General features: G+C 51.2%; 7 protein-coding genes and 1 pseudogene across 8 annotated transcripts; 4 read left to right on the top strand and 4 right to left on the bottom strand.

Annotated features, from left to right (window-relative positions):
* Positions 1–361: 361 nt before the first annotated feature.
* GCG54_00001026 (Beta-mannosidase B) lies at positions 362–3,036 on the top strand (the record flags this gene model as incomplete). Its single annotated transcript, XM_045401155.1, has 2 exons — positions 362–940; positions 991–3,036. The coding sequence occupies 2 exons, from the start codon at positions 362–364 to the stop codon at positions 3,034–3,036; spliced, it is 2,625 nt and encodes an 874-aa protein (XP_045258939.1).
* Positions 3,037–3,142: 106 nt separating this feature from the next.
* Positions 3,143–4,173, bottom strand: GCG54_00001027 (uncharacterized protein; the record flags this gene model as incomplete). Its single annotated transcript, XM_045401156.1, has 2 exons — positions 3,143–3,886; positions 3,940–4,173. 2 exons carry the CDS (start codon positions 4,171–4,173, stop codon positions 3,143–3,145), a joined length of 978 nt encoding a protein of 325 aa, XP_045258940.1.
* A 1,255-nt stretch (positions 4,174–5,428) lies between these two features.
* On the bottom strand, positions 5,429–6,636 carry GCG54_00001028 (putative D-xylulose reductase A; the record flags this gene model as incomplete). Its single annotated transcript, XM_045401157.1, has 2 exons — positions 5,429–6,553; positions 6,613–6,636. 2 exons carry the CDS (start codon positions 6,634–6,636, stop codon positions 5,429–5,431), a joined length of 1,149 nt encoding a protein of 382 aa, XP_045258941.1.
* Positions 6,637–12,425: 5,789 nt separating this feature from the next.
* On the top strand, positions 12,426–14,126 carry GCG54_00001029 (uncharacterized protein; the record flags this gene model as incomplete). The annotated part of the gene is made up of 3 exons (XM_045401158.1): positions 12,426–12,942; positions 12,999–13,073; positions 13,132–14,126. The coding sequence occupies 3 exons, from the start codon at positions 12,426–12,428 to the stop codon at positions 14,124–14,126; spliced, it is 1,587 nt and encodes a 528-aa protein (XP_045258942.1).
* Positions 14,127–18,349: 4,223 nt separating this feature from the next.
* On the top strand, positions 18,350–19,615 carry GCG54_00001030 (uncharacterized protein; the record flags this gene model as incomplete). The annotated part of the gene is made up of 7 exons (XM_045401159.1): positions 18,350–18,452; positions 18,513–18,606; positions 18,682–18,819; positions 18,880–19,038; positions 19,102–19,204; positions 19,280–19,455; positions 19,516–19,615. The coding sequence occupies 7 exons, from the start codon at positions 18,350–18,352 to the stop codon at positions 19,613–19,615; spliced, it is 873 nt and encodes a 290-aa protein (XP_045258943.1).
* A 1,001-nt stretch (positions 19,616–20,616) lies between these two features.
* GCG54_00001031 (uncharacterized protein) lies at positions 20,617–21,391 on the top strand (the record flags this gene model as incomplete). The annotated part of the gene is made up of 3 exons (XM_045401160.1): positions 20,617–20,646; positions 20,698–20,722; positions 21,111–21,391. The coding sequence occupies 3 exons, from the start codon at positions 20,617–20,619 to the stop codon at positions 21,389–21,391; spliced, it is 336 nt and encodes a 111-aa protein (XP_045258944.1).
* A 304-nt stretch (positions 21,392–21,695) lies between these two features.
* GCG54_00001032 (uncharacterized protein) lies at positions 21,696–22,197 on the bottom strand (the record flags this gene model as incomplete). The annotated part of the gene is given in 3 exon segments (XM_045401161.1): positions 21,696–21,868; positions 21,957–22,158; positions 22,171–22,197. 3 exon segments carry the CDS (start codon positions 22,195–22,197, stop codon positions 21,696–21,698), a joined length of 402 nt encoding a protein of 133 aa, XP_045258945.1.
* Positions 22,198–22,650: 453 nt separating this feature from the next.
* GCG54_00001033 lies at positions 22,651–24,335 on the bottom strand (annotated as a pseudogene). The gene is made up of 4 exons: positions 23,633–24,335; positions 23,375–23,507; positions 22,770–23,333; positions 22,651–22,707 (listed from the first exon to the last, which is right to left on the bottom strand). Coding segments are annotated over exons 1-4 (1,457 nt in total).
* Between the last annotated feature and the right edge of the window lie 2,016 nt (positions 24,336–26,351).

Raw genomic sequence — 26,351 nt, forward strand, 5'->3', positions numbered from 1 at the left:
GATGAGCAGGTTACTTCGTGTCTGAGCTACTCTTATAGTTTGCAGGCTCGGAATTGACGCCGTACTCAGTCCATCACACCTCAGATTATTCTTGTGAGTGTTGCTCAAGTGGCACTTCGTCTTGTCATTTCATCGAGCAATCGGGACCTGCCCCTCACCCCTGGAAGACACCCCCGTCGTCGTTCCCAGCTTCCCCCAGCGACCCCGCCATCCTCCGCGGGGCACGACGCTCGGTGCGCATCGATCCGACATCGTCTCGTCATCCGCCGTCTTCTTAAGCAGTCCACCACCCAGCATCCCTCGTGAGTTTGGGCATTCTTATACCCTCAGTTGGCATTCTACCACCCCTCATTCTTTTCCAATGCGCCTCCACGCGAGCCTGCCACACCGCTCCAGCGCAGCTAACACGTCTCAAAGCACAATGGCAGCCCCCCGGAGCGTGACGCCCATCGACAAGAACTGGCACTTCAAGCAGGCCGACAAGCAAGACGCCAAACTCCTCCCCGTCAGCCAGTTCCCTACAAACGTCCACCTCGACCTCATCCACCACGGCGTCATCCCCGACCCCTTCATCGGCAAGAACGAGCTCGACGTCCAGTGGATCGGCGAGGCCCAATGGCTGTACCGGACCACCTTCGCCTCCCCGGACGCCGTCCCGGAGGGGGCCAAGGCTGTGTTGGCCTTTGACGGTCTGGATACCTTTGCCACCGTCGTGCTCAATGGCGAGACAATCCTCGAGTCGGACAACATGTTCATCCCCGAGCGCGTCGACGTCACGTCCGTACTGAAAAAGGACGGTGGTGAGAATGAGCTTGAAATCACATTTGACAGCGCCTACCTCCGGGGATGGAAGCTGGTAGAGAAGTATCCCGATCACAAATGGGGCTGCTGGAACGGCGACAACTCGCGGCTGGCGGTCCGCAAAGCTCAATATCACTGGGTATGTCTCGTTCTATCTCCCTCATGAGATCCTCACTAACACCTACCCAGGGCTGGGACTGGGGCCCGACGCTCCTGACATGCGGCCCCTGGCGGCCCATCAACCTCGAAGTATACGCCTCCCGCCTCTCCGACCTCTACTTCGAGACAACCGTCGACCCGTCCCTCAAGTCCGCCAAAGTGGTCGCCCACGCGACGACAGAGGGCAAGGCGTCCAAGGTCCGCTTCGACGTCTCCCTCAACGACAAGCCCGTCGCCTCCGAGACCGTCGACGCGCAGCCCGACGCCGACGTCGCCGCCACCTTCCACATCCAGGACCCGGCACTGTGGTACCCCGTCCGCTGCGGCGCGCAGCCCCTCTACACCGTCACCGCGACTCTTGTGTCAGACTCGGACAAAGAAGTCGACTCGCTCTCCAAGAAGATGGGCATCCGCAAGGTCGAGCTCGTCCAGCGCCCCGTCAAGGAGCAGCCCGGCACCTCCTTCTTCTTCCAGGTCAACAACGTCCCCGTCTTCTGCGGCGGCAGCGACTGGATCCCCGCCGACAACTTCATCCCCCGCATCTCCGCAGACCGCTACCGCGACTGGATCCGCCTCCTCGCCGACGGCAACCAGCTCATGGTCCGCGTCTGGGGCGGCGGCATCTACGAGGAGCAGGCCTTCTACGACGCCTGCGACGAGCTCGGCATCCTCGTCTGGCAGGACTTCATGTTCGGCTGCGGCAACTACCCCACCTGGCCCGCCCTCCTGCAGTCCATCGACCGCGAGGCCCGCGAGAACGTCAAGATGCTCCGCCACCACCCCTCCATCGTCATCTGGGCCGGCAACAACGAGGACTACCAGTACGCCGAGAGCGAGAACCTCACCTACGACCTCGCCGACAAGGACCCCGACAGCTGGCTCAAGACCGACTTCCCCGCGCGCTACATCTACGAGAAGATCCTCGTCGACGCCTGCAAGGACCTCATCCCGGACGTCTACTACCACTTCGGCTCCCCCTGGTCCGGCGACAACACGCGCGACCCGACGGTCGGCGACCTGCACCAGTGGAACGTCTGGCACGGCACCCAGGAAAAGTACCAAAACTTCGACAAGCTCGTCGGCCGCTTCGTGTCCGAATTCGGCATGGAGGCCTTCCCCTCCGTCAAGACCATCGACGCCTTCCTCCCCCGTGGCCGCGACGACCCGGATCGCTACCCGCAATCCTCCACCATCGACTTCCACAACAAGGCCGACGGCCACGAGCGGCGCATCGCCCTGTACCTCGTCGAGAACTTCCGCTACGCCCCGGACCCGCTGGAGCACTTCGTCTACTGCACGCAGCTGATGCAGGCCGAGTGCCTCGCCTCCGCGTACCGCCTGTGGAAGCGCCAGTGGAAGGGCCCCGGGCGCGAGTACTGCGGCGGCGCCCTCGTCTGGCAGATCAACGACTGCTGGCCCGTCACCTCGTGGGCCATCTGCGATTACTACCTCCGGCCCAAGCACGCCTACTTTACGGTGAAGCGCGAGATGGCGCCGCTGTCCGTCGGCATCACGCGTCGCGAGCACCGCCACGCAAGGGACAAGTACACGCGCGTCGACGTCGAGGTGACGCACCAGATTGAGATCTGGGGGTCGAACCTGCAGCTGGCGGATCTGACGGTGGACTGCCTGGTCAAGGCGTGGGACGTCGAGACGGGCGAGGAGACGTACTCGGAGATCGTCGCGGGGGCCATCGTCCTGCCGGAGAACAGGTCGACCGAGATCGCGGCGTTCAAGGTCCCCGCGCGGGAGAAGGGCGACGAGGCAAGGACCGTCGTCGCGGCGTACCTCGTCCAGGACGGCAAGCAGGTCGCGCGGTACGTCAACTGGCCCGAGCCGCTCAAGTACCTCCACCTGCAGAAGCCGAAGGAGCTGAAGGCGGTGGTTGACGAGGGCGTAGTCAAGGTCAGCGCCGAGGTGCCCGTCAAGGGCGTGGCGTTGGAGTGCGAGGACGACGCGGTGGTGTTTGGGGATAACCTGGTGGACATTGTGCCCGGCGAGGTGGTTGAGATTGCGGTCACGGGCGCGGGAGAGGGGACCAAGATTGAGACACGTTATTTGGGCATGCTTAATTGAGAGATAGAGTTGAGGTATCATTGATTAAAAGGTATTAATGTCCATCCCGTCCTGCACACAAACATACTCCATCACATCATTCTTTTGGTGTTGGTACATCGTGAGTCTAGCGCAGCTCCTGAGGCTGGGGAGGATAGGGGTAGTTCTGTCCCTGAGGCGGCGGGGACCCCGGCGCCGAGACGGGAGAGGGGTTATACGGAGGCTGCTGCTGGTACTGCTGTGGCTGGTGCTGTTGCTGGTGCTGCTGCTCGTACCCCTGAGCCGGCATCTCCTGGTACGGCTGCTGTGGCTGCTGCTGGTACTGCTGAGGAGGCTGCTGGTATTGCTGTTGTTGTTGAGGGGGGTAATACTGCTGCTGCTGCTGCTGAGGGACTTGCTGCTGCTGCTGCGGAACCTGGGTGTACGTCGACTGGGAGTACAGAGGCTGCTTCGTCTCCATCTGGATCTCACCCTGGCTGGCGCCCGCCGCGGCAGCCGGAGCATTCGTCTTGCGCCACTTGAGGAACGTGACGAGCGTCCAGATGAAGGTGACCAGGAAGAGGATGAGCTCGAGCGCGGACAGACCGGCGATGGCGGAGAGCATGGCGAGGGCGCCGTTGCCCATGATGATGTAGCGCTTGACTACGGTGCAGACGCCCGAGTTGACGGCGGAGCCGTCCGAGGAGCAGGACGCGTTGACGGGGACGACAAAGGTGCTCCGGCGGGCGGCGGCGGCGCCCATGGTGCTCAGCCAGAGGATGCAGAGGAAGAGGTCCAGGGCGAGGACGGCGTAGATCTGGTACGCCTTGCGGAGGCCGGGGATCTTTTCTGTGAAGAGGGAGTAGACGACGATGATCCACGTGAATAGAGACTTGCGGGTTTGCGTTAGTTGACGGAAGTGTGTTAGTGGGGCTGAGAACATACGATTGCTACAGCGAGACCAAGCTCGTCCATGTAGACCCAGTGGATGATGGCTGCCGCGAGGCCGAGAATGATGATTGCAAAGAAGAACTGGAACCCGCGGATGACGGTCAGCCATACCGGGGTCGTGATGATGGCCGTGTCAGAGGACGAAACGTGATGCTGCTGTGGTGCATGATGCTGTTGAGGTGCCGCTTGAGCCTGAGGCTGCGGGTGAGGCTGCTGAGTGTTTTCCATCACGACGGCGGCTGCAGTATATGTCTGGAGGTTGATAACACGGCTCAATGACAGCCTGCGGAATCACGATCTGGGGTGGAGGAAGAGTTGAGAGTCAGGAGGTCTAAGTACGCCATGACTGGGCGGTTTGAGCATACTTAAAGGCAGAGATGGGCTGAGAATCTTGGAGGAATGAAGGCTTGAGACGAGTCAAGGGAGGGGACGCCATCTCATCTGTCGACGCCCAATGAAGCCGTCCGTTATCGCCCGTGTTCTCTGGGGTGCCTGGTGGCGCCTCCTGCAGGGTCCTTCCTTAGCCGCTTGCAAAGAGTTAACCTCCGCGCGAGGCTCTCAGATCTACAGGCAGACAGAGGCTTGTTTTGTGGTGCTCGTCAAGGAGAATGCCCAACTGTGGGCTGAAGCGCTAGAAACGGTCAGGGGAGGGCTGTTCAGCTTCTGCGTGGCTTGACATGGTTCGTCTTGGCAGGGCTGCGGTGCCGGTAGGTCTTCTCATTGCACATGCACGCGCTGGATGGCGTCCCGCTGATGAGTCGTCCGCGAGAGCGATGTTGTGCTGTGACTTGCGATGTTCGTGTCTTAGACCGCAGCCAGAGCCGACCATGTTGATAAATATCAGACATATTCCGCGAGGACTGGGGACAGAGGGCGGAATGAGTGGAACCCAGGGCGCCGAGCTAGGCCGATTCGGGAGCTGGAGTTGATGCTTGTGGCCGTTAGTCTGGTGTGGCGTCTTCAGCTGAACGGGAGTGCGGAGTCTTGCGCAGTTTCTCGTTTCTTTTGAGTCTTTTGGGCACTAGCTGGTATGGGGAAATGGGGCTCGAGATGGTGAGTACCCAGTGTCGCTTCGCCGTTGCAAGTGGTCTGCCAGTATCCGTTATCTAGTGTCGGCATGGGCTGTGGCATCGACAGCCTCGTTGAAATGTTGCAACCTGGCATGTCTGCTTGCCGGCCGAGAATCTTTGCTGCTGTGCGTTTCATTAGCCGACGCTAACCATGCCGGGCGTAGATTGTCGAACCACGCCCGGCTGTAGGCGCTGAGTGACCAATCTGGTTCATGATGAGCGTTGACATTGCCGTTGTGGACAGGATGGGAGAGAAGAATGAATCGTCATTTGAATCATATATGCCAGTTACGTGCCCCTCAGTCAGATCCAACATGCTGCATGCGCCGTGAAATAGATCGCCAACCGCCCATACGCCCACTTTTTCGTCTTCCGCACGCCGACTTCGCCTTTACTTTTGTTTCATATCATCTTCAGCAGCATCCGCCCTGTCCACCGCTCGCGGCGGCCTTCTTGGGATCGACAGATGTGCTGAGCTCGGTCTCGACCTTCTCGTTGGGGCCGGCGATGAGGATCTTGATGACCTCGCCCTCCTTGACCTTCTTGAAAGCCTCCTCGGCCTGCTTGAAGCTGACAATGCCGGTGATGAGCTTCTTGACGTTGACGCTGCCGTTGGCGACAAGGTCAATGGCAAGCTTGTAGTCGCCAGGGCCGTAGCGGAAGCTGCCACGAGCGGTAACCTCCTTCAAGCACAAGGCCATGATGGGGAAGGTGATGTCGGCCTTACCCATACCGCCCTGGACGTAGTTGCCGCCCATCTTGACAACGTGCAGAGAGGTCTGGATGGAGGGCTCAGCACCGCTGGCGTCGATGACGACGTCGGCACCGGCACCGAGATCACACTGCTTGATCAAAGCCTTGGCGTTCTCCTCGGCGGAGACGCGCTGGGAGAGGTAGGTGTGGGTGGAAGCGAAGTCCTTGGCGAAGTCCAGCTTGGACTGGACAATGTCGACACTGACGACCTTGGTGGCACCGAATGCCTTTGCGACGGCGGCGCAGAGCAGACCAACGGGTCCAGCACCCATGACGACGACGCTGGCGCCGGGGCTGATATCAGCCTGCTTGGTAATGTGGACGGCAACAGCGAGGGGCTCAATGAGAGCACCCTCCTGCAGGGAGACATTATCGGGGAGCTTGAAGCAGAAGTCGGAGGGGGCGGTCCAGAAACCGGTCAGGGTGCCGTGGTAAGGCGGGGTAGCGGCGAAGCGCATCTCGGGGCACAGGTTGTAGCGGCCGGCCAGGCAGTTCTCGCAGCGGCGGCAGGGGTAGCCGGGCTCGAGGGCGATGCGGTCGCCAGCCTTGAGGGTCTTCACGGCGTCGCCAACCTGGACAACGGTACCAGCGGACTCGTGGCCGAGGACCATGGGGTCCTTGACGACAAAGTGGCCAATGGCGCCGTGCTCCCAGTAGTGGACGTCGGAGCCGCAGATACCGGTGTAGTTGACGGCGACGAGGACATCGTGGGGGTCGGAGAGCTTGGGGACGGGGCGCTCGGCGAACTCGACGTCGTGGGGCTTGTTGAGGATGAAGGAAAGGTTCTGGAATGGTCAGTGTCTGTGGTCTTGAAAGTTGAGGCTGTCGCCAAGGGGGAACTCACGCTCTTGCCTTCGGTGCCGGCCATTGTGACGGTTGTGCGGGGAGGAGTTGTCGTTGGGGATCTGAGTTTGTGGTTTTGGAGGGGTCGGGTGTCGTTTCACCGAGGGGAGAAGCTAATTAGACAATTCGTCGCAAAGGTCACAATCCGAAGAACGGGAGGGGTATCGTAAGGGAAGCACGGAGAGGAGACACAGAAGACGAATGTCGAGGGATGAAAAGAGAGAAGCGAGGAGCAAGGCACAGCTGTCCAGATGGTTGCCCGGCGCGCAATGGATTAAATAGCTATGACACCGGCCCTGGCCCGCTTCGCGACGCCTGCTGACTGGGATTGGACGGGGAGCTTGGAAGGGATGGCGGAGTGGACGATAGACTGGAATAGAAATGGGGACTTTGCTGGAGATGGAGATGGGCCCGAGGGGTAGACGGAGCAGGTTGGTCGCCGGGATGGGATGGGATCTGGCGGGAGAAAGGGAGTGGAAAACAACAAAAATTGTCGGTCGGCAGCCGGCGTGGTGGTGTCCCGTCGTTGGTGTCGGTGTCGTGTCGGTGTCGTGTCGGTGTTGGCTTGACTTGTGCTGCTGATAGTGTTGAGGTGAGTGAGTGACAGCAGCTGCCGCGAGCTGTGCCCCTCATTGCCCATTGCTCATCTCATTGAGGCGCGTCTGGCAAAAAAAGAAGCGGGATGCTCCAATTCGCATCGACGACATTACCCTTGCGCCGGACCTGCCTCCCTGCCTCTTTCCCAAACTCTGCCATGCTAAGCGGCGGTCGCCCGGTCTCGACTCTTGCACTTGCCTGTCGCATCGTGGACGTGGACGTGGACCAGGCAGGTGCACCTGCTTTCCGCCGGCTTGGAGGAGGGAAGGAGCTATCGCCGCGGCGGGGTGGCGGGGGAGGCAGGTGCGGATCCAGTGCCACTGCACCTGGCAACCGCACCTGGAAAGAAGGAAAGAAGCTGCCCGGGAGCTCCTTCTCTCTCCCACGTTGTTGCTTGTCTCGTGAACTTTTTGGAGGGGCGCGTCATAGGGAAGGAGGGGCACCACTGCAACTGCCCCGGGCCCGACAGGATAGGTGCGCAACGGCACTGGCCCGGCTTTAGCGTCCTGCCTCTATTTACCCAGCACTTTACCCGCCCCAATGGGAAGCTCCCAATTGAATCCGGGAGCTGGGTTCCAGTGGGGTGAGCCGTGGGTTGCTAAGAGAGATCCGGGGCCCTCCACTGCACCGCCTGTACAGTGACAGTGGGGGGACACCACCTGCGCCGGAGCATGGATGAAAAATCCCTTGGGTCATGCTGCCAATTTTCCCACGCTGTTTTCACTTACCGCTCATTTCTCACCTCCTGCTGTCTTTTCTCGGTCGAGTTCATCTCCAACAGTCACGTTGTTTTGAGAACAGCCCAGCCGTCATGTGTTACAGCAAACTTTTGCTGCTCCCTCGTGTTGGTCTTAGCCGGCTCCATAACCCCTATTTTTCTGTTGAGGCCCCAGACCACCTGTCCTCTTTCGTACTTGTCCTCTTGTGTCCGTCCTTTTGATCCTCTGAGGATTTCGTGTCTCTCGTGAATCGGCCATGCTGACATGGGAGAAGTAGAGGGGCTACCATCGGCTCAACGTATCGTAGGATTCGTGTTTGGACTGGTGGTGTGCTCGGGAACTCGCGGTTCGGGACGATTCGATGGTGTTTGTTTCCAAGAACTGGAAGCTGTATCGATGCCGATGACATGCATACTCCAACTCTTGAATCCGTAGTTCAAAGGGGACCGCTGCCATATTTATGTTCCTGTCCTACCCGAACAGTGACTTGGCTTTCGGAACCCTCTCCCGCAAAGAAAGCAGCCGCCTTGGGACGCCTGCAGGGGAACCCGCCGATCCGGGGAAGCGACCCCTCGAAATTCACTGCCATATGCTCCGTGGTCACCTAAAACTTCGTGGCACGCCACTGTCATGCCATTGCGCATGGGGCTGGTGGGCCGTCGATGCCGACAGCTTTCACAGGACCTCGCTCTTGCTCGGTTGATCTGGTGCGCCTTGGCGAAGGTTCCGAGTTTTGCTGTTTTAGCTAATAGTCACTAGGCTTTTATCTCTATCTCCAAAAAGAGTAAATAGAAGGCTTCTCCGAGAGTCTTAATCGAAGGTCTTTCAACGTTTTCTTCCGCAAGTGTAGAGGATGTCCCCCTGCTGATCAGAATTGGCTTTACCTCGACTCTAGGATTTGAAGATTGTTAGCCTTGATCATTTGCTGGACATTGTGTAATTCTCCTTAGCTAAACTGAGTGCTTCTAATGCTTCTAAAACAAGGACGCATGTGAGAAACTCGACCAAAGGTCAAAACAAATTGCTAGAAACGTCGAAATCCCAGTGCAGATAAGCTTTACGACTGCTCCTGGCCTAGGGATGTTCATGGACTCCTGGTCCTAGCTAGATCCTGCTCTGCACATCTGCGCTCTCTAGAGCATAACGAAAAGATACTAGTGACAACGTAGGAAAACCCTAGGCTTGCCCAACCTAAACCGCTCCAAGTATATATAAACACAGCGTAAATCATCTGGCATAAGCATGCAGTAGATACGCCCACTATTCCGGCTGACAGTAGAAGATAGGGAAAGAAAGGAAGCTCCCCTCGGGCTGGAACTGCCCCCCAACCCTCCATTTCAAAGCCATAGTAATAATATGCCAACTGATAACACAGGCTGGTATAAGCCATAGAATGGAACAACCAGGCTGAGCTGTTCTGACAAAGTCATCTTCCCGCCGGCAGACAGAATAAACAGCATAGCGACTAGTATAATGGTGAAGGAAGCGTGAAGAATTGTAACAATTCGAGTTGTTGAGAGACACCAAGATAGTGTGGGATTAAGTAGAACATCTAGATGATCTACATGGCGTTGTGTCATCTTTGATTGAATATTTTGAAGTTTACCTAGGTTTAGGTCGCGGAAAGATTGATCTGTATGGTTTTATCCCCGTTAGGTCTCTGCTTTGCTTCATACCGAAAAAAGGGCGTCGACAAGATGGAAAGCCATTGGATAAAATGTGAAAGACTTTTTCTAAACTCACAAAGATTGGGGAGGCTTTCTAACAAAACAAACAGAGGGCTGGCAAGTAAAACTACAGCGGCCACCTGCCCGAAAGTCCACGTGTTCTCCTCAAGTGATGAGCTCCCGCGAACTTCGAGTAGTCTGGTCAGACCCCACGTCGCTGTGACGGAAACCCAAATTACCTGCCGAAGAAAGTCAGTGTGCAAACAAATAGAGGGAAAACAGATGGAGAGCAGGCCTCAACATACCTCAGCTAAGAATGACGTGAGTTTAAAGTACAGGGAAAAAAAAGTATAGAGTGAACTGCGATACCTACTTATACGGGTTGACCAGACTGCCAACATACATCCATTCTTCTCCTCAGATCTCTGGCTATGACCTCCCAAAATCAAGGGCGCTCACACGGTGGCAACAAGCAACCTGGATCTTTTTAAAGCCCTCAGTAAAGACCAAAAGCCTAAAGCTGTCGGAAGCTTTGTGGCGTTGGCATTGGTCAGGGGTCTCAGGTTGATCCTCAGGTAGGTAATAGTCTGAGTTCTGCTACCTGGGCGGATAACTTCAGTTGACCAGATAGAGTCAGCTTCCCTTTACGTATTGAATCTTCTCTGTCCGTATTAAATCATCTCCGCCATCGTACGTGTCATAATGTGTCTGTTATCTACTATGATTACCACACGTCTGGATAGCTAACAGCGTTCAATCGAATAGCAAATTTCTGGGGCTTTCAAAATTGTCAACATGTTTTAAGAGCACGTAAGTAGCTGATCGTGGTCATCCAAGACCTTGGAACACATTGGCAGGCCTTGTACATTTAGCTACAGATTTCTAAGAACCCCCTTACCCCTACCTATGTGTTGGTGCTTCTCTCTGATATGGCGCATGAGATTGTCTCGACGGGTGCATTTTTTGACACAGCCAAGAAACGGACATGGTCCGCCATCGCTTGGAATATTGTTCTTGGGATTCGCAGCATACACAGGGTGAGCACTCCGAACATGTCGGTACATCTTCTTGTTGTCCGAAAAGAACTGAATGTGGCACCCTGGAACCGGGCAAGGTATTCTGGGTTTGTCGTGAAGTCTTTTGTTATGCTTGCTGAGAAGACGGACGAATGAGCCAGTTTTGGGAGAGCATGTAGATGAAGGGCAATTTTACTTTAGCTCTGTGTTCCTAGGGAAGCGAAGGCCACAAGGGGTGCAAAACACCGGCCCTTTGCTTCGTTTGGTGCGATAGGTCTTCCCCTGAACAGGCTGGCTCTCTTCTCGATGAGGAGGTGTCACAGGCTCCTCAGAATCTCTCGAACCACTGTCTCCTGAAACTGAAGAGTCCCCCGGCGTCTACAGACGCGGGTACACGCCAGTCTCAAGAACTGGGGTTGAGGTGATATCTGAGGAGTGCAACGACACCGGGTTCACCGTCTCACCATCCAGAGTGGTGTTTGGGTATATAAAGGGTCTGAAAGATGTCAGTCTCCCTCCCGAATGAAGCTAGGATCAGTTTTTACCCGAGATCACTCTCATCGTTCTCTTCACCAGACCACAAGAAAGGATCTTGGGCCCCAGCTCGAAAGATGTGGTCGAACCCCCGGTCCATGACCACCTACTTTCGAATCCGATCAATATCCAAGGCAAAGAAGCAGTCAGAGGTTTTCTCGGGTATGCGAGTAATGCTTGAGTCAGAACTCTAACAGCAGCTAGAAATGGTGGAGGCCGGAAGGCAGGTGTATTAATGGGACGTCAGAGGCGGGATCTTGGCCGACCCAGAGGTACAAAGAGATCTTGCTACGACACAATGCAACCAACGGTGAGGTAAATGGAAAAAGGTGGCCTCCAAAACGACCGGGGATAGAACCAAGTTGAGCTCTTGTGCCGCTCTCTGCCTGGCCCCCGACGACTCAGCTTCTGGACGTGCAGACCCCGAGCACTCCGCGCGACATCAAAAGCCTGATTAGCATGCTGTGGTGACATCGTGGAGTTACGGACGGTGTGAGTGGGCGATTGGAAAACGGGCTTGCATCTGTGTTGGATGGCAAAGTATAACATTTCTTTTTCTCGGTGTCGTTTCTCACGCTGGTTGGCCCCGACGACATGCCCGCATGCATTGCAGATTCCTGAATGACGGCTGTGGACGCGAACATCCAGTACTATCGCAGAATCAATGAGTCCAAGTACGCAGATCGTTCCATTTGCTTGCTGGCCGGTCAACATGCAGCCATGTTGGCTGATACGGGCTGTGCTGCATGGCGACCTGACCGGCCATGTTGGTGATGTATCCAGAGGCGGCGTGGCTTTGCGCCGCATAATCAGGGCCAAATTTTGGGCCAGACAGCTAGGCACCCTTCAATTGGAGCATGTCATTGGTTAATTAGTGGTTCCCTCCAAGTTGGAGTTTTGACGGGTGGAAATCTGGATATGCGAGTAGAATCGACGTTGGTGATCCCACGGCAGAAGTGGAAAAACACGCAGTGTCGGGAGGACTTTCCACTTTTGAGCACTGTCAAAAAAACATGTCTGACGTCGGCTGTGTTGGACTTCTCTATCACAGAGGCCAGCATTTTGGACTTAAAAGCCCAGGCCTCAGTCTGAGCTGAGTATCTTCCTTGTCTGATCAAACCCACCATCTTCTGTTGGATTGTCGACGACGAAACCCTGCCTAAAAGTTCATTTCTTCATCGAAATTCTGGCCTTTTCTCGTTATCTATTTGCACACTACTGCGCCCGAGGAGCCCTCAGTTTAACTCTGTCATCTTGAAACTGTCCTAAAATCCATCGATCATGTCTCAGACTCCGAGCTTGGCTGTGCAGCCTGTTGCTGTTGACCACCAGCGACTTTTCTATGAGCCAGTCGTTCTCGAGTATGCTCTCCAGATCGCCTGTCGGGGCGGTCGGGAGGTCTTCAATGAGACACCCATCATGGAGAACGATTCTCTCACGTCTCAGAAACAAGCCTTTCATTGCTTCGTTGACAAGCTGGCTCAGGTCTGCGATAACGAACGTGGTGGTAAGATGGTTACTGCCGTGGCTGTTCTCAACGGCAGTGACCACACGGAGTTTGTCTTCGCTTCCAACGAGAGAACCGAGGATGAACTGGCCGAGACCCGTGACTTCGTTCACAGTCTTCTGACTCTGGTGGGACAGAACCCAGCTGGCCTGAAGCCCAAGCCACTCACCAAGCAGGTGCTTTGGAAGATCTTGCATTTCAATATGCTTCGCTTGAATGACTACTTGAACAAACTCATCAAGTATCTCAACAAGTGCATCGCTGATTGCGACAGGCGGCAGTTGACTGGGAGTAGGTCTATCCTCGGCAAATCCCCTTGGGTCATTCTGTTGCTGACTGGTTACTAGCCCTCAAATCGGAGCTTGAGAAGCTGAGGGAGAAGGCAGATTTCCCCCGAGACTCAGGTGCAGTGCAAGACAAGAGTGAGTCATTGCAGGTACACCAGAAATCTCGGTTCTATCAGACTGACGCGTTCAACAGTTTTGAGCGACTGCGAGAAACTCATCAAGGGCGTTGTTGCCATCAAGAGCAGTCCAATCGAGGTTGCTATCAAAGACCACGCCAAGGATGGGTCCATCAATTCTTCTGAATCTTGGTGTGAACTTCGCCATTATCTTGGACGAGTATTGTCATTCCGACAGGCAGCCAACGTGATAGTTGATGCAAACGATCGCGACCCGAACATGTTGAAATCGTTTAACATAACCTCGGTTTCTTCGAGCACTCCGGGGCCAAAGCCAATCGGGAAGTCTCGATCCTTCACAGCAGTTTCAATTGTCCACAACATGATTTCAGAAGATGACGAGGAGAAGGAGGACTTCCTGGAGAAGGCCCTCGAAATGCAAAGGTTTGGGGTTAATGACATCATCTATGCGCAAATCAGCAAGCGGTCGTTCAAGCCTCGAGTCCATGCCGAAATCCAGGTTCACGATTATCTGTTGGAAAAGGGTCTGCAGCATCCCCGCGAGTATTGGAACAGTTGGAAGTACATCGGAAGCAGTAAACCTACCTGCAAGCTCTGCCACTACTACTTCGACTTGCATCCGGATAAGGTGTCGGTGAGGAAGCCTCATTTCAATCTCTATCCCAACTGGCGTCTTCCAGGGCTCTTGGAGAGCCAAGATTCAGAGACTGGTCCCGACCCAAAGAAACTGCGGTTGCTCCAACAGATCACCGAGAGAATCCGAGATGATGTCAAGACCACATTAGAAGAGAGAAGGCCTGTGGGCAGAACCCATGACTCTCTGACTTCCACGACTCGGCCCCCAGGTTTGGTGCAGACGGATGAAGATAGTGACATTATATCTATCAGCGGCCTCGCAATTCGGCCTCCCACACCCTCTGCCAGACCTCAGAGCAACAGCGGTAGTTCACTTTCGGCTGGAGGTGGCGACGATCAGGAGAGTACGCAATGGGAGAACGAATCAGAGTTCGCAGAGGAAGCCAACGAAGGGGTGCCGGTCATGGATGCTTGATTATTTGTGAGCTTGTTTGGGCACAGACAACTTCAGTTTGGGACATGGTGATATGCCAGAATGTTCATAGTTTGCAAAAGTATCATTTACCAATCTTGGTACAAGAATCTGTTTGTGACATAGGGAAAAGCCTCACACTACTTAGTAAGGAGCCGGGGTAGGCTCAGCAGTCTCAGGCTCAGCAGTGCTGGGGCCATCGTCGCTAGCAGTGGTGGTGCGGACACGGGTCTCGAAGGTGGAGGGAGCGTCATCGCCGCCCGCCTTGTTGCCGCCTCCGATGCCCGGGATCGGGAGAGCAGTCGGGATGATGGCACCGATGCCACCGCTGCCTCCGCCGTTACCACCTCCTCCGAGGAGCCCACCAATGCCACCCGCACCACCGACGGGGAGGCCGGTGGGGAGAATGCCATTGATGCCACCCTTTTCGCTGCCGCCGTAGCTGCCGCCGCCGCCGCCGCTGCCGCCACCACCGAGAAGCCCACCAATGCCTCCCTCACCTCCACCGCCGAGGATGCCAGTGGGAACAACGCTGCCCTTTTCACTGCCGCCAAGGATGGCTCCGATTCCGCCCTCGCCGCCGCCAGGGAGACCAGTAGGAATGATACCACCAAGGCCACCGGCGGCCTTGCCATCACCACCGGCCTTGCCGCCACCGAGAATGCTGCCAATGCCGCCCTCAGCGTCGCCGCCGCTCTTGCCACCGCCGCCGAGGATGCTGCCGATGCCGCCCCCAGCACCGCCGCCGCCGATGATGTTGCCCTTGCCGCCGCCGCCAAGGATGCTGCCAATGCCACCATCGCTGGTGCCCTTGCCGCCACCACTGCCGCTGCCGCCAAGGATGCCTCCGATGCCACCGTCGCTGGTGCCCTTGCCGCCACCTCCGAGCAGTCCACCGAGGCCGCCGCCGAGACCGCCGCCAGCCTTGCCGCCACCGCTGCCCTTGGCACCACCACTGCCCTTGCCGCCGCCGCCTCCAAGGAGGCCGCCGATGCCGCCGCTGCTGCCGCTGCCACCGACGCCAGGGATGTTGATGGGGAGGCCGCCGCCAGACTGGCTACCGCCGGATTGACCGCCAGAAGGAGTGGTCTGAGTGGGAGTGTCGTAGTCTCCGCCGTGGGCAAAGGCACTGGCCGAGAAGGCAATGAGAGCAGTAGCGAAAATAGTTCCCTTCATTTTGAAAGAGTGTTAAGATGACTCTGAGTGGTCTGTTGAAAGATTGGAAGTAGTTGGAATTTGAGTGAGTGAATGAATGAATGAAGAGCTGAGTTCGAGAACGAAAGTGAAGACTTGCTTCAGAGTGGTGAAGAATGAATGGATGTGGTGGAATGTGATGGGATGGTGAGAGAGAAAGGAACATCTTGGCGGGTGAAATCTTCGTCTTATATATCTGGAGCTTCTTGGTGATGACCACCGCGGGCCGAATGATCTGACCAAGGATTTGTCAAAACCCATGGACCTCTTCGATGGCTTCGACGAGAAATCAAACAAATTACGCCGAAACATCATGGTCCAAGGTTACCCTCTCAAAATAGAGTCATGAGGACGGGTACCTCGGGTAGCTCCTATGACCCAAATCTCTGGTCGAAGTGGACGCTTCAGTGGCGAGAACGACTGACTATTCCGGACTTGAACAAGTCAGAACAGTAGTGAGGAGGTTGGGTGTCTGGTAGATGCTGCTCATGTCTAAAAAGTGGTCTTGGGCGTTGAAGAGGGACCCCGCCGACGGGATGATCGAAGCGGCGTCTAAGGGTGGTGCGGGTGGTGGAGACAAGCCCCCGCAACCCAAGCTTGTATCAACGAGTTCTAGACCAGGAGAATCCACGAAGGATCGCCCCCGAGATTTGGGATTTGATTGCTGCAAGTTCATGTGGCTGAAGACAGAACTCCCGTGTCTCCTCATGTCACTTACCTCAGATCCTCCTGACGGCAAAAACCTAAAAAGAGCATCTTTGGCTGTTTCGAAGGACGGCCGGCTTCAAATTCTCCGACTTGAGGGGGCGTTTTGTCCAAATGAGAAATAAGGCAATTGGCAATCGTTGTTTCATCTTGGATGCTTTTAAGCAAATGATGACTACATTGAGACGTTCAACCCGGAGCATCAACTATGTTCTCCTTTTCGAGGTCTGGGATGTTGCCTAGTGCTGCTCCGACTGGGCGAACGGACCCTATGTCTTGCTTACCCATCCATGGGATGGCAGGCGTCGCGCTTAAATGACACCAGGAGACATCTAGGTCTGAGCTTTTAAGTCTGAAGCTTAGCATAAACCAGACTGAAGAGCTCTAATTCTTGCAGAGCAAGTGCAACACTGAGCCGACATCCGACAAATTCATCCTGTTCTTGCACACAAGAAACTGAAGATGATTACCCAGCAAATCCCTGTTCAGAAGATATCTCAAAATCAAGACGTCGATCATCACATATGAAAGATGGCTGAATTTTGATTGAATGAAAGCCAAAATATTCCAATCGCCAAGACAAGAGACTAGGTCGTCTTTTCTTGGAATTTGCATTTCACTGCATGTCTCATTAGGTACATTTCGATCTCAAGATCCCCAGAAGGGGGAGGCAACAAGAGTGAGGGGAAAGGCGTTGACTAGTGAGACAGTGCTAAAAGCCACTAAACCAGACGGCGAGTCTTGCTAAGCAAATTGAAGGTCAACGCACAGTCAGCATGACCGGGACTTTCCGAGCAGCTCAAATTACGGCGAGATGCGTTAATCACCTATGCTAAGACCCTCACTGGACTTGGTTAACCCCCATAATTCAGTGCGAGTGTGGAAGTGTGGAAGTGAACCTTCCCAGCGCAAGGCAGATTAAGAGCGGCGTTCATTGCGTGCTGCCATCGGAACATAGCTCAATTTGTTTCCTATAATTTGGGTCAGCTCTGGAAAATACCTTTGTCGGGCATCAGGTGAATTGTTCATTACTACCGGAGCGTACTCCCAAGCAGATCTTGAGGTTCTTTCTGCCTTCTCACCCCACATCCACCAAATCCAAGTCAGCATTATATGCATATCATATCAGATATCTTGTAAGGTTGTGGGTCAACTAGAGTTTAATGGCAATTTGCGCAAGGCTGAACGCCCGAGGACTGCGAAGACATGCATTCAGTTTATGATCGACTAGCAGGACGTTGCACGGAGATCGTATTCGCAGAATGCCTTAGCGTTCCGGAGTTCTTCATCTTCGAAAATAATGTCCAAAAGACTGATGCGATTTTCCGTGGAGAGTAAGACCTTTCGCATGGTTCTCCTCGCTGCGGAAGCCTTCACCAGCATCTTGTGTGACGTGTCTAGCTTAGGGCAGGCAGAAGACAATCAGCTTCGTTCGAGTTGGGGTTTTTCATAGTGGTCTTCAACCGAAAGACCACGACATATCTCTTTATCAACCATTAAAGCTATGATTTGCAAGCCATCGCCATCAGTCGCAGAGATGCAGCCGGCATATTTGTGGTACTGATGCAATTGGATTCGCGCCGACATGCGCATCATCTCACAATGGAACTTCCTGATGTCTTCTAAGACTGGAGTCACTCAATCCTTTGAACTGGCTTTCATCTTTCAACTGGAAATGAGTTAAACATAGGATTTGTCGTCGAGCAAGATCAAAAAGGTGTGGTGTCTTTCCTAAACTCCTCACTTTGGGTAATCTATGTTCGGGGAACAGGCAGGCCAAGTACCCACATTTCCCCGTCGTTCCCCGGATTCCGAGGTGATAATTTCCTTTTTGAGAATCAAAGTGGATCGTCCATCCTGAACCCGCGGAATCAACATGATGCCATTGTCATATACTCTGACGTCCCACGTGCTTTTGCGCCGTTTTGTGGACATCTGTCTCAGCTCTCAGTCGCGAGTATGACCAACAAGGTAACAATTCGCCGGACTTATCCATTCTAGACACGAAGCTGTCCCCGGAGACGCGCCGCTGACTCGGCGGGTCTCGGTCCATGTTCGGGGTCCACGCCTGGGTCTTTTTTTGTTCAATTGCCGTCATCTTATTGGCTGGCTATAGATGGGAATTCAAGCTCGACACTTTCGCGGGGTATCGAATCGCGGGGGAGCTATGGACATGGAGAGCTTTCCCCAGCGTCAGAAATTCAAGGTTGCGTTTAAAAACCTGGTTGTTTACCCCTCCATCGGTAACCGGTGGACCGTCGCCCTCCTCCTTCTCCTTTTCTCAAGAAGTCATCGCTCTGATTTACACCACCGAAACAATAACCACCATGCCGAACATCACTCGTTTCCGCACAACTTGGGGCATTCCCCCAGGCGATAACTTCGCAACATGGAGACAGCTATTTCCAGAGCTCAAGGCCAAGGGCTACAGTTAGTCAAGACTTCCAGTAAAGATATTCGGAAGGGAAGCTTACCCTAATTGCCCAATAGCCGGAGTTGAAATCGACTACAGAGCTGTGAAGACCGAGGATCTCCCCGAGTTGAGAAAACTTCTGGATGAGTCTGGTCTCCAGTTCATCGCACAGTATGTCACCTACAGTTCACGCCGACCATTTCTGTGCTTGGTAAATTACGAATGCGCCTGACATTGTTCGCGTAGAATCATGTCTTCGTGGCCTGGATACGAAGGACCGAGACCCCCAGGGCTGACCCCCAAAGACCACCTCGATTTCTATCGCAAGCAGCTTGAGCGCGCCAAGGTTTTGAAGCCTGTCAAGGTCAACGCGCAGTCTGGAAGGTTCGTACTAGTTTGACATGCGAACCATGTTCTTCGCGTAGCTGACACGTTGTCGCACAGCGATATCTGGACACCGGATCAGTCGGTTGAGTTTTATCAAGGGACTTTCAAGATCGACGAGGAGCTGGGCTTCGCTGGGAAGGTCACCCACGAGACACACAGAAACCGTTCCCTTTACCATCCTTACGTTGCTAAATACGTTTTGGATCGCGTTCCCAAGTAGGTTGCCATATATAGAAACTGCTGGGTTTTCGAAAACGGGCTGGGCTAATTCTTTTGAAGCCTTCGAATCACCGCGGACATCTCCCACTGGGTTGTCGTTGGCGAAAGACTCTTGGATGTGTCCGAGGAGGATATCGCTGTTCTCGAATCCGTCATACCTCACGTAAGTGCTCGAGAAAGAGACTCTCACTGACTTTTCGTGATGCATTGAAGCATGAGACTAACCTTTTATCTGCAGGTTCACCACATTCACGCTCGCATTGGTACAACTCAATCATCACAATGCCCCGATCCTTCAAACCCAATTTACAATGAGGAGAGGGAGTTCTTTGAGAAGCTGTGGGTCAAGATTGTTCAAAATGCCGTAAAGACGAGGGGCGATGATTTCCAAGTTACCTTTACTCCGGAATATGGGTGAGCTAAGATCCTAGCTATGATGTTTCAAGCCCTGTCAAACACTAACATGTCTTGTAGCCCGTACCCCTACCACCCTCATTTCGGCCCTAGAATATACACTGAGGTTGCTGACACCGAGGGTGTCCGCTTGGAGAAGCTCTTTCACGCAGCTTTGTAAGCTGGGCCACTAAAGAAGCTACACAACCTATCCTTAGCTATTGAATGTTTTGACGGATGGAGCACTTTTCCCATGGATTACGATTATAGAACGGGCACATGAGACAGTGCACCTGATAACACTTAAAGGATAGACTAGAGTTCTAGGTATTTTAACAGAAGCTTTATATGCGGTGATACGCAAGAAGTAATTGAGTCAATATGGTATTTTTCAGCGACTGCGTAGGGAACACAGTACAAGATCTGAGGTGTTTGAGCCAATTAAAACAAGATTTTTATTTCTCCTACCTAATAGCGGTTGCTATAGTCAAGGGGAATCTGAGCAGAAATGGTGAAAGCGGGGACCTCTTTGTTCTGCCGTCCACTCACAGTCGATGGGATGGGCACATATCTTTCGGTTATGTGAGTACGACCGGTTGCTCTATTGACGCTCGAAAGGAATTCACATGCCACCATAGCAATATGAAGGCAACACGCTGGCAACTGACCTGATGATTGCGATCACAAATAAATGATACTTCTTACCAGCTATCTCTCAGTCTATTTGACTTTTGCTCGGACTAGTAAGCTTATTTGTTAGAGTCGAGATTGAGCGGCCATGACAGCAAACCTGTGTCGATCCTGCGCTACCGGGAAAGGGATAACCTTGCAAATCATGTACATTTGCCGAGTTGTCACAATTCGCACAGTCGAGATTGTTGATTGAAGTGTACAAAAAAAAAGAAAACATGGTATCTTCATAAATCAAGCCGCAAATTTGTTCAAACTGCTGTCACTCTCGCCTCAAAGTCTGCTCTTTTAGACACCGCTAAACACAACGAAGAATCCAGTGATCTTATTTACCGCAACTACCTATGCATAAGCCATTTCATTATTTCACGGTACTCCGGATCCGTGCTCGAGTCAGGCATTCTCTTGTTTATGGACGATGGGGGATAATTTATTCTATTAGAGTTTGCAAGGATGTTCTAGACTCGTGCTCTCGGGCTCAGTCCGACCTCAATGGTTGTTGTCTACATCGGCGAGCAGGCCGTACGTGACATCACCATGGATACGATATAAGTCTTGATCAACGCTACCCAGATTCCGAAGCCAATTGATGCGACTGGTAGGCTTATTGGACACTGAAGTTGGGGGGAAACAATGAAAGCAGCAGTCTTTTGAATGATTGTTTGCTTGGTTCCACTTCTGGGGCCGCCAACCCCTGTGGGATACCGCCTTGCCTGACCCTCTTGGATACGAACAATCTCGAGTCATCTGAGAACAGCTAATCGTGTGGAGATAATGGAGTCGCCCAAGCATCGAATTGAACGGGTGATCCGGCTGCTTCCCGACCAAGAGCAGTTGCATGGTCTAGAACGTGTATAAAAACAACCCAACTCCTCTCCAGTAGCATTGTTCTGGAACCATACCTCGACATTTACTCACAATTTCAAGAGAGAACCCCTCAGACTAGCAGTAAGGCACTTTAAGATACCACTCAACAGTCTCTCCAGGACCTAATATTCTGTTAGAAATGAAGTTTACCGTGGCCGTCTGTCTTCTGGCTTCTTACACCGGCCTCGCCGCCGCTGCCGGATGCCAGGTTGAACTTCTCAACATCAACCAGGCCGTAGTCGGCAGCGGCTGCGTTCAGATGAACTACTACGCCAACATCTACGACTCCACCACGCGTGCAGGATACACTGTCAACGCCAACAACAACTGTGGCCTGAGCTTCTCTGGCAGCCAAAGAATCCCCGACGGCTACTCTCTGCGCAGAGTAGGTTACTGCTAAGGGTCTAAGAGAAGATGTGGTCCAAGATTGCACCGAGGGACTGCGTAGCTGCTGCAGACATACTGGGTCATGATTGTTGGAGCGTTTTGAGCATTGATCAGCGACACTAAGATAATAACATGAGTTCGCCTCAGACCGCACTGCTTCTGATACTACGTGTTTGCGAAGACTATTGGCCTCATTCGGGGTTCTCAATGAACTAGAATGATGTCAACTTATTCACAGTTGTGATGAGATCCTGATATACGCTCCATACATGTACGCAACTGCCGTCGCACTCTGATTAAGGTAGGCAATCTCAAGTCTAGCCCTCATCCGGTTCTTCGAGATTTTCGTCTCGGTCATGATCTTCATCGTCCTCATCATCGCGATCTCTCTCAGCACCCTGTTCTCTCGCTTCGTCTTCATTCGCACCGTCCTCCTCAAGGAAGCTTGACAGAGCTCCGATGCTCCGATGTGAGACATTCCAGCGAAAGACTGTTGGGTACATCAAATGTGTCAGTATGGCGTCCGTTAAATGGGAAACTGTGAACGCCGTGGAACATGCGAGGAAAGGTCAACGTACCGCCCGAAACTCGGAATCGCCGGGTTGCGATGCCATGAACAACTGAAAGCTGAAAGCAATGAGAATCGGCCTTAATTGAGCAAATTGACCGGTCGTACATGTCGTCCTCGAACTCAATGTCTTCTGCTTCGTCTTCGTCTTTCATATACTTCTGTTGTCGCTGTTGCCGGAATTCCCTCCGAACTTGAAATTTATGGGCGATCTACTTGCAGACCTGATGGATTCTTCTTTCCCTGGTCATGCTTATCATGTCAATGAGCACGTAAGATTGACAACTGGGAATTAAAACATTTCATAACCTGTGATAGCTCTTGTGGTATGCCACCGGGGCAATCTATGCTTCACCTAAACAGCAGTAGCTCCTTCGGGACTGGTGGCAGCGCTTTCGTCTTCCAGTTTCTCCCCTGAATCTTCTTCCTCTGAATGATTCCAAGTATTTGAAAGAACGCCGAGAGAAGTCACGCTCGCATAAAATTGCCGTATGGAGTCAGCTTTCTCAGGACAGGAAGATGTGCACGCCCACGTGGCAACATCATGATAAAGGGCAGTGTTGTCTACTCACAGCTCGCAGCTCATTGACCAGCGGATTTGTCTGGTCGTTTCCGTCACAGCTACAGCTTGTGGTCCACCCAGACCATCACTACACCAAGAATACTCTCACCTCTCGGTACGATTGGTACTTTGAAATCACAGCTTATAAAAACATCATGGTTGCTTGTGAATCGCTTTTCCGGCCGTGATTTGTCCTAACCTGGGTCGAAAATGTTAGCCTCTGTCTCATGCGAACCATACAACTCCTTAGCTGTGACTTACGTAGAAAGTAGGCCGATGACCGAAATCGGCGAACGCGCCAACTTCAACGACTTTTCCCTGCTGCCTGCAATCAATGCCGAAGTGGACAATCTCTTCTTCAGGCCATGACTTTCCGTTGATTTCAGTCATTCTAATGGTTTTCGGAGATTCCGATTGAAATTCTGCCCGCAAACCGTATAAACAATACATCGGTTCCCCCATTTTATGTCTGCGCTCATCGTTCGGGTCTGGAGAAATATCTCCAGCATCCACTATCCATGCAGAAATCCTCTTGAGTGAATTATCTCCAGCCCGTTTGCTCCAGACAATTGCTTCTTTTGGGATAACATCGTGGTTAAAACTGTGCGACGCTATGCCGCGGTCCTCCAGAGCGTCGAGCGTCAGCCAGTCATCGCACTGGCAGATCCAACGTCCCTGAAGGACTGCCGAATTTTCTTCCCAGAGATGTTTCGCAAGTATACTGTGATTCGGAGCCTCTTCGTTTGCACTTTTCAGGCTCTGCTTGCTTTCGAAAGGGGCCCGGAGAAGGCCTAGACGCGAGATCTCTTCTTGTCCTGTCTCGCCCTGTGACCATCATTAGCATTTTGTTGTCGAGTTAAGCGGACAATCGTATGATAGTCTGGCCTAGAATGCCAACTCGGAATGGCTGGGAAGTAGAGCTCTTTGACAGACCCGCCTTCGGGCACCTGCCTCACCCATGCTGCCAAGAACCAAGCGTTCTCCGTCATCAAAGATAGCCTAAACATGATTAGCAAAGCTTGAAAGCGTACGTAGGACGCAATATTCTGGTGTACATCTATCTAGTTGCAGAAACGCTGCAGAGCGTATCTACAAAGTAACTCGGGTTACTTACGGTGACCCACCTGATGTAAATAGGGAAAAAGTTGGGGAGTGTGATGTGCCGAAAATCGGTGACCTTGAGCGAAAACGTATTACCTTCAGTACACGTCATGTGCAGTACAAATCCAATGATACCCTGGCCCGGGTTGACTTGACCTACTGCCTTTCGAAGAGGAGAGTCTTTGTCACCTAGGCGAACTAATTCCTTGTAGATCCCAGCGTACTGGTTTGGCTCTGTTTGACTAGCACTAAAAGTGGTTTCTTCAAGACCTTCGAGCCTAGAACGGCCGAAAAACCTCGGCGGTTCGCCACATGGCTGGTACGATAGTCCTATCAGCCGAAGTTGATGTCAAAGTATGCCTGGATTGTCCGTCGTCGATGAAAATCGTCGCTTGATTGGATACACGGGACGGCACGGAGATCTTTGCTTTTGCTTGCACTGTTACCCTGAACAGAAACAAGTTGATGGCAATGGGAAGCGTTGATGATTGAGGTGGCGGTGCGGTTTTGATACCACTCGCTCTCTTCCCGTTTCCACTTTGCCACATATTGCCGTGTGATTTCCTCACACATTGACCAGATGCGTTTTCGATCATGCATTATTAATGATAGCGCCGAGTCAGGTTTGTCTGGCTGAAGAAGTTCGGACCACAGCATTAGATCAGGCTTCTCGCCTTTCGACTCTGCCTCTTTTGCGTCCTCACATGCTTGATTAAACCACCGCATGTGTGCGCGAAGATGTCCTTTCCAAACAGACCAATTGCCGGTTACAATGGAGAGCAGGCGATCAGACACTTCAACCGCGCGAAAAGCAACTCTCCTTCTTATATACTTCTCTTAGCAAGCGCTGTTAGCGCATGCCACCACCCTCCACTAATATCCTTAATACCCTTATTTCAGCTACTTTAACGTATCTAGTATAGTAGCTACCTATAGTACGACCGCCCTGCTGGCGCTTAATCTCCTTGATCCTCTATTAATACCTTTCTAATTACTAGTAAAGGTAATACTCTTTATTATAAGATCTAAAGTCACTAAAAAGTGCTCTCTAACTAAGAAGCAATATATAGAGGATTTACTAGAAGTAAATTAGCTTATAAGAGTAAGCTAGCCTAACTTTAATACGCTTAATATAAGCTAATAATAATAAATTTAATATAATATAACTAACCTAATTTTTAATATAACTAAGATTAAAAAGCTTTACTATTAATAATATAAAGTTAATAATAAAATTTTTAAAATATTAGAGGCTATTATTAATAAACTCCTTATTAATCTAAGTAATACTAAAGCTATAAGATATTTTATATAGCCCTTTAAATAGATATTTCTTTACCTTCTAAATAGATAAAATAGTTACCTTTACCTAAATTATAACTCCCCTTAAGATATTATATAAGATAGCTTTAATAACACCTTTATCCCCCCTAGTAGCTATATTAGAGCAGTTAGTAATAGCTTCTATTTTAACTAGAGCTATATAAAGGCGTTAGATTAAGAAACTATAACTCACCTAAGTAGCCCTTAAAAAGGAACTAAAAGGCTATAATACTCTAATAGAAATTACTAAGTTTTTATCTAGTATAAAAAATCTAATAGGTCTAAAAAGGTTAATATTATAATACTCTATAGAAAACTTATAAAAGGTTATAATATTAATATCTTAGATATTAAAAAGATTACTTAGATTCTATTTAGTTTTATAGTTATACTAATAAATAAATAAATTAGATTAACTATACTTACTTATAATAATAAGTTTTTAGAATTACTTAATATAATAAGTATTAAGGAATCTATAATTTAAGCTATATACACCCTCTATAAAGTTAAGAAGATAATATATAATTACTATACTAACTAATATAAGTTAATAAAAGATTTAATATATAATAAGATATATACTATAATAAAATAAGAACTAATTTAATACTTCTCTATAAAAGATATTAAACATCTAGAAAAATAAACTTAGATTATTATATTTAAAAAAGAAGTCTCCCCTTTTAAAGCTTTTAGCTCTACCCTCGCAGAAAAGATAAAATAATACTTTATACTAAAGTAATATACAACTTACTTTAACTAATACTACTATAAGGATTATAAGTATATATAGCTATATAGCTACTATAGGAAGCTAAAATATATTAATAATAATAAATATACTACCCTAGAGTAATACACTAACTATAAAGCACCTCACTATAATAATAACCTTAAGTACTTATTAAGACTTAAGGTAGTTAATAATAAACTTTAAGTTATAGTAAAAGCTAATAGGCCTAAATACTACTATAAAAGTACTAAACTTTTTAAAATATTATAATATAATAAGTTATAAAGACCTAAAGAAAAAGACCTATTAATATCTATCCCCTCCCCCTTAGAATAGCTATAAAATATAGATATAGCTAGCCTATACTATAGAATAGTAATAAAACTTTTAGACTTTAACTATAACTCTACTAATAAGAGTTAAGCTAATATTAGCTTAATAGCCTCCTCTTTATACTAGTTCTCAGATATAGAAACCACTCTTTAGCTTAGTATATACTAAAAGCTTTATAGTTAAAGTCGCCTAAAAACTACTAATAAATAAGTTACTTAATATCTTTTAAGTTAATATCTAAAAAGTAAAAGTAATATATAATATTACCTTTAGATTTACTAGTATAGCTAGTGCTAATATTATCCTTATCTAAGAACCTTAATATATTATAAAAAAAAAAAAGAATAATA

The sequence above is a fragment of the Colletotrichum gloeosporioides genome (genome assembly GCF_011800055.1).
Source record: "Colletotrichum gloeosporioides strain Lc1 chromosome Unknown consensus_83, whole genome shotgun sequence".
NCBI lineage: Eukaryota > Fungi > Ascomycota > Sordariomycetes > Glomerellales > Glomerellaceae > Colletotrichum > Colletotrichum gloeosporioides.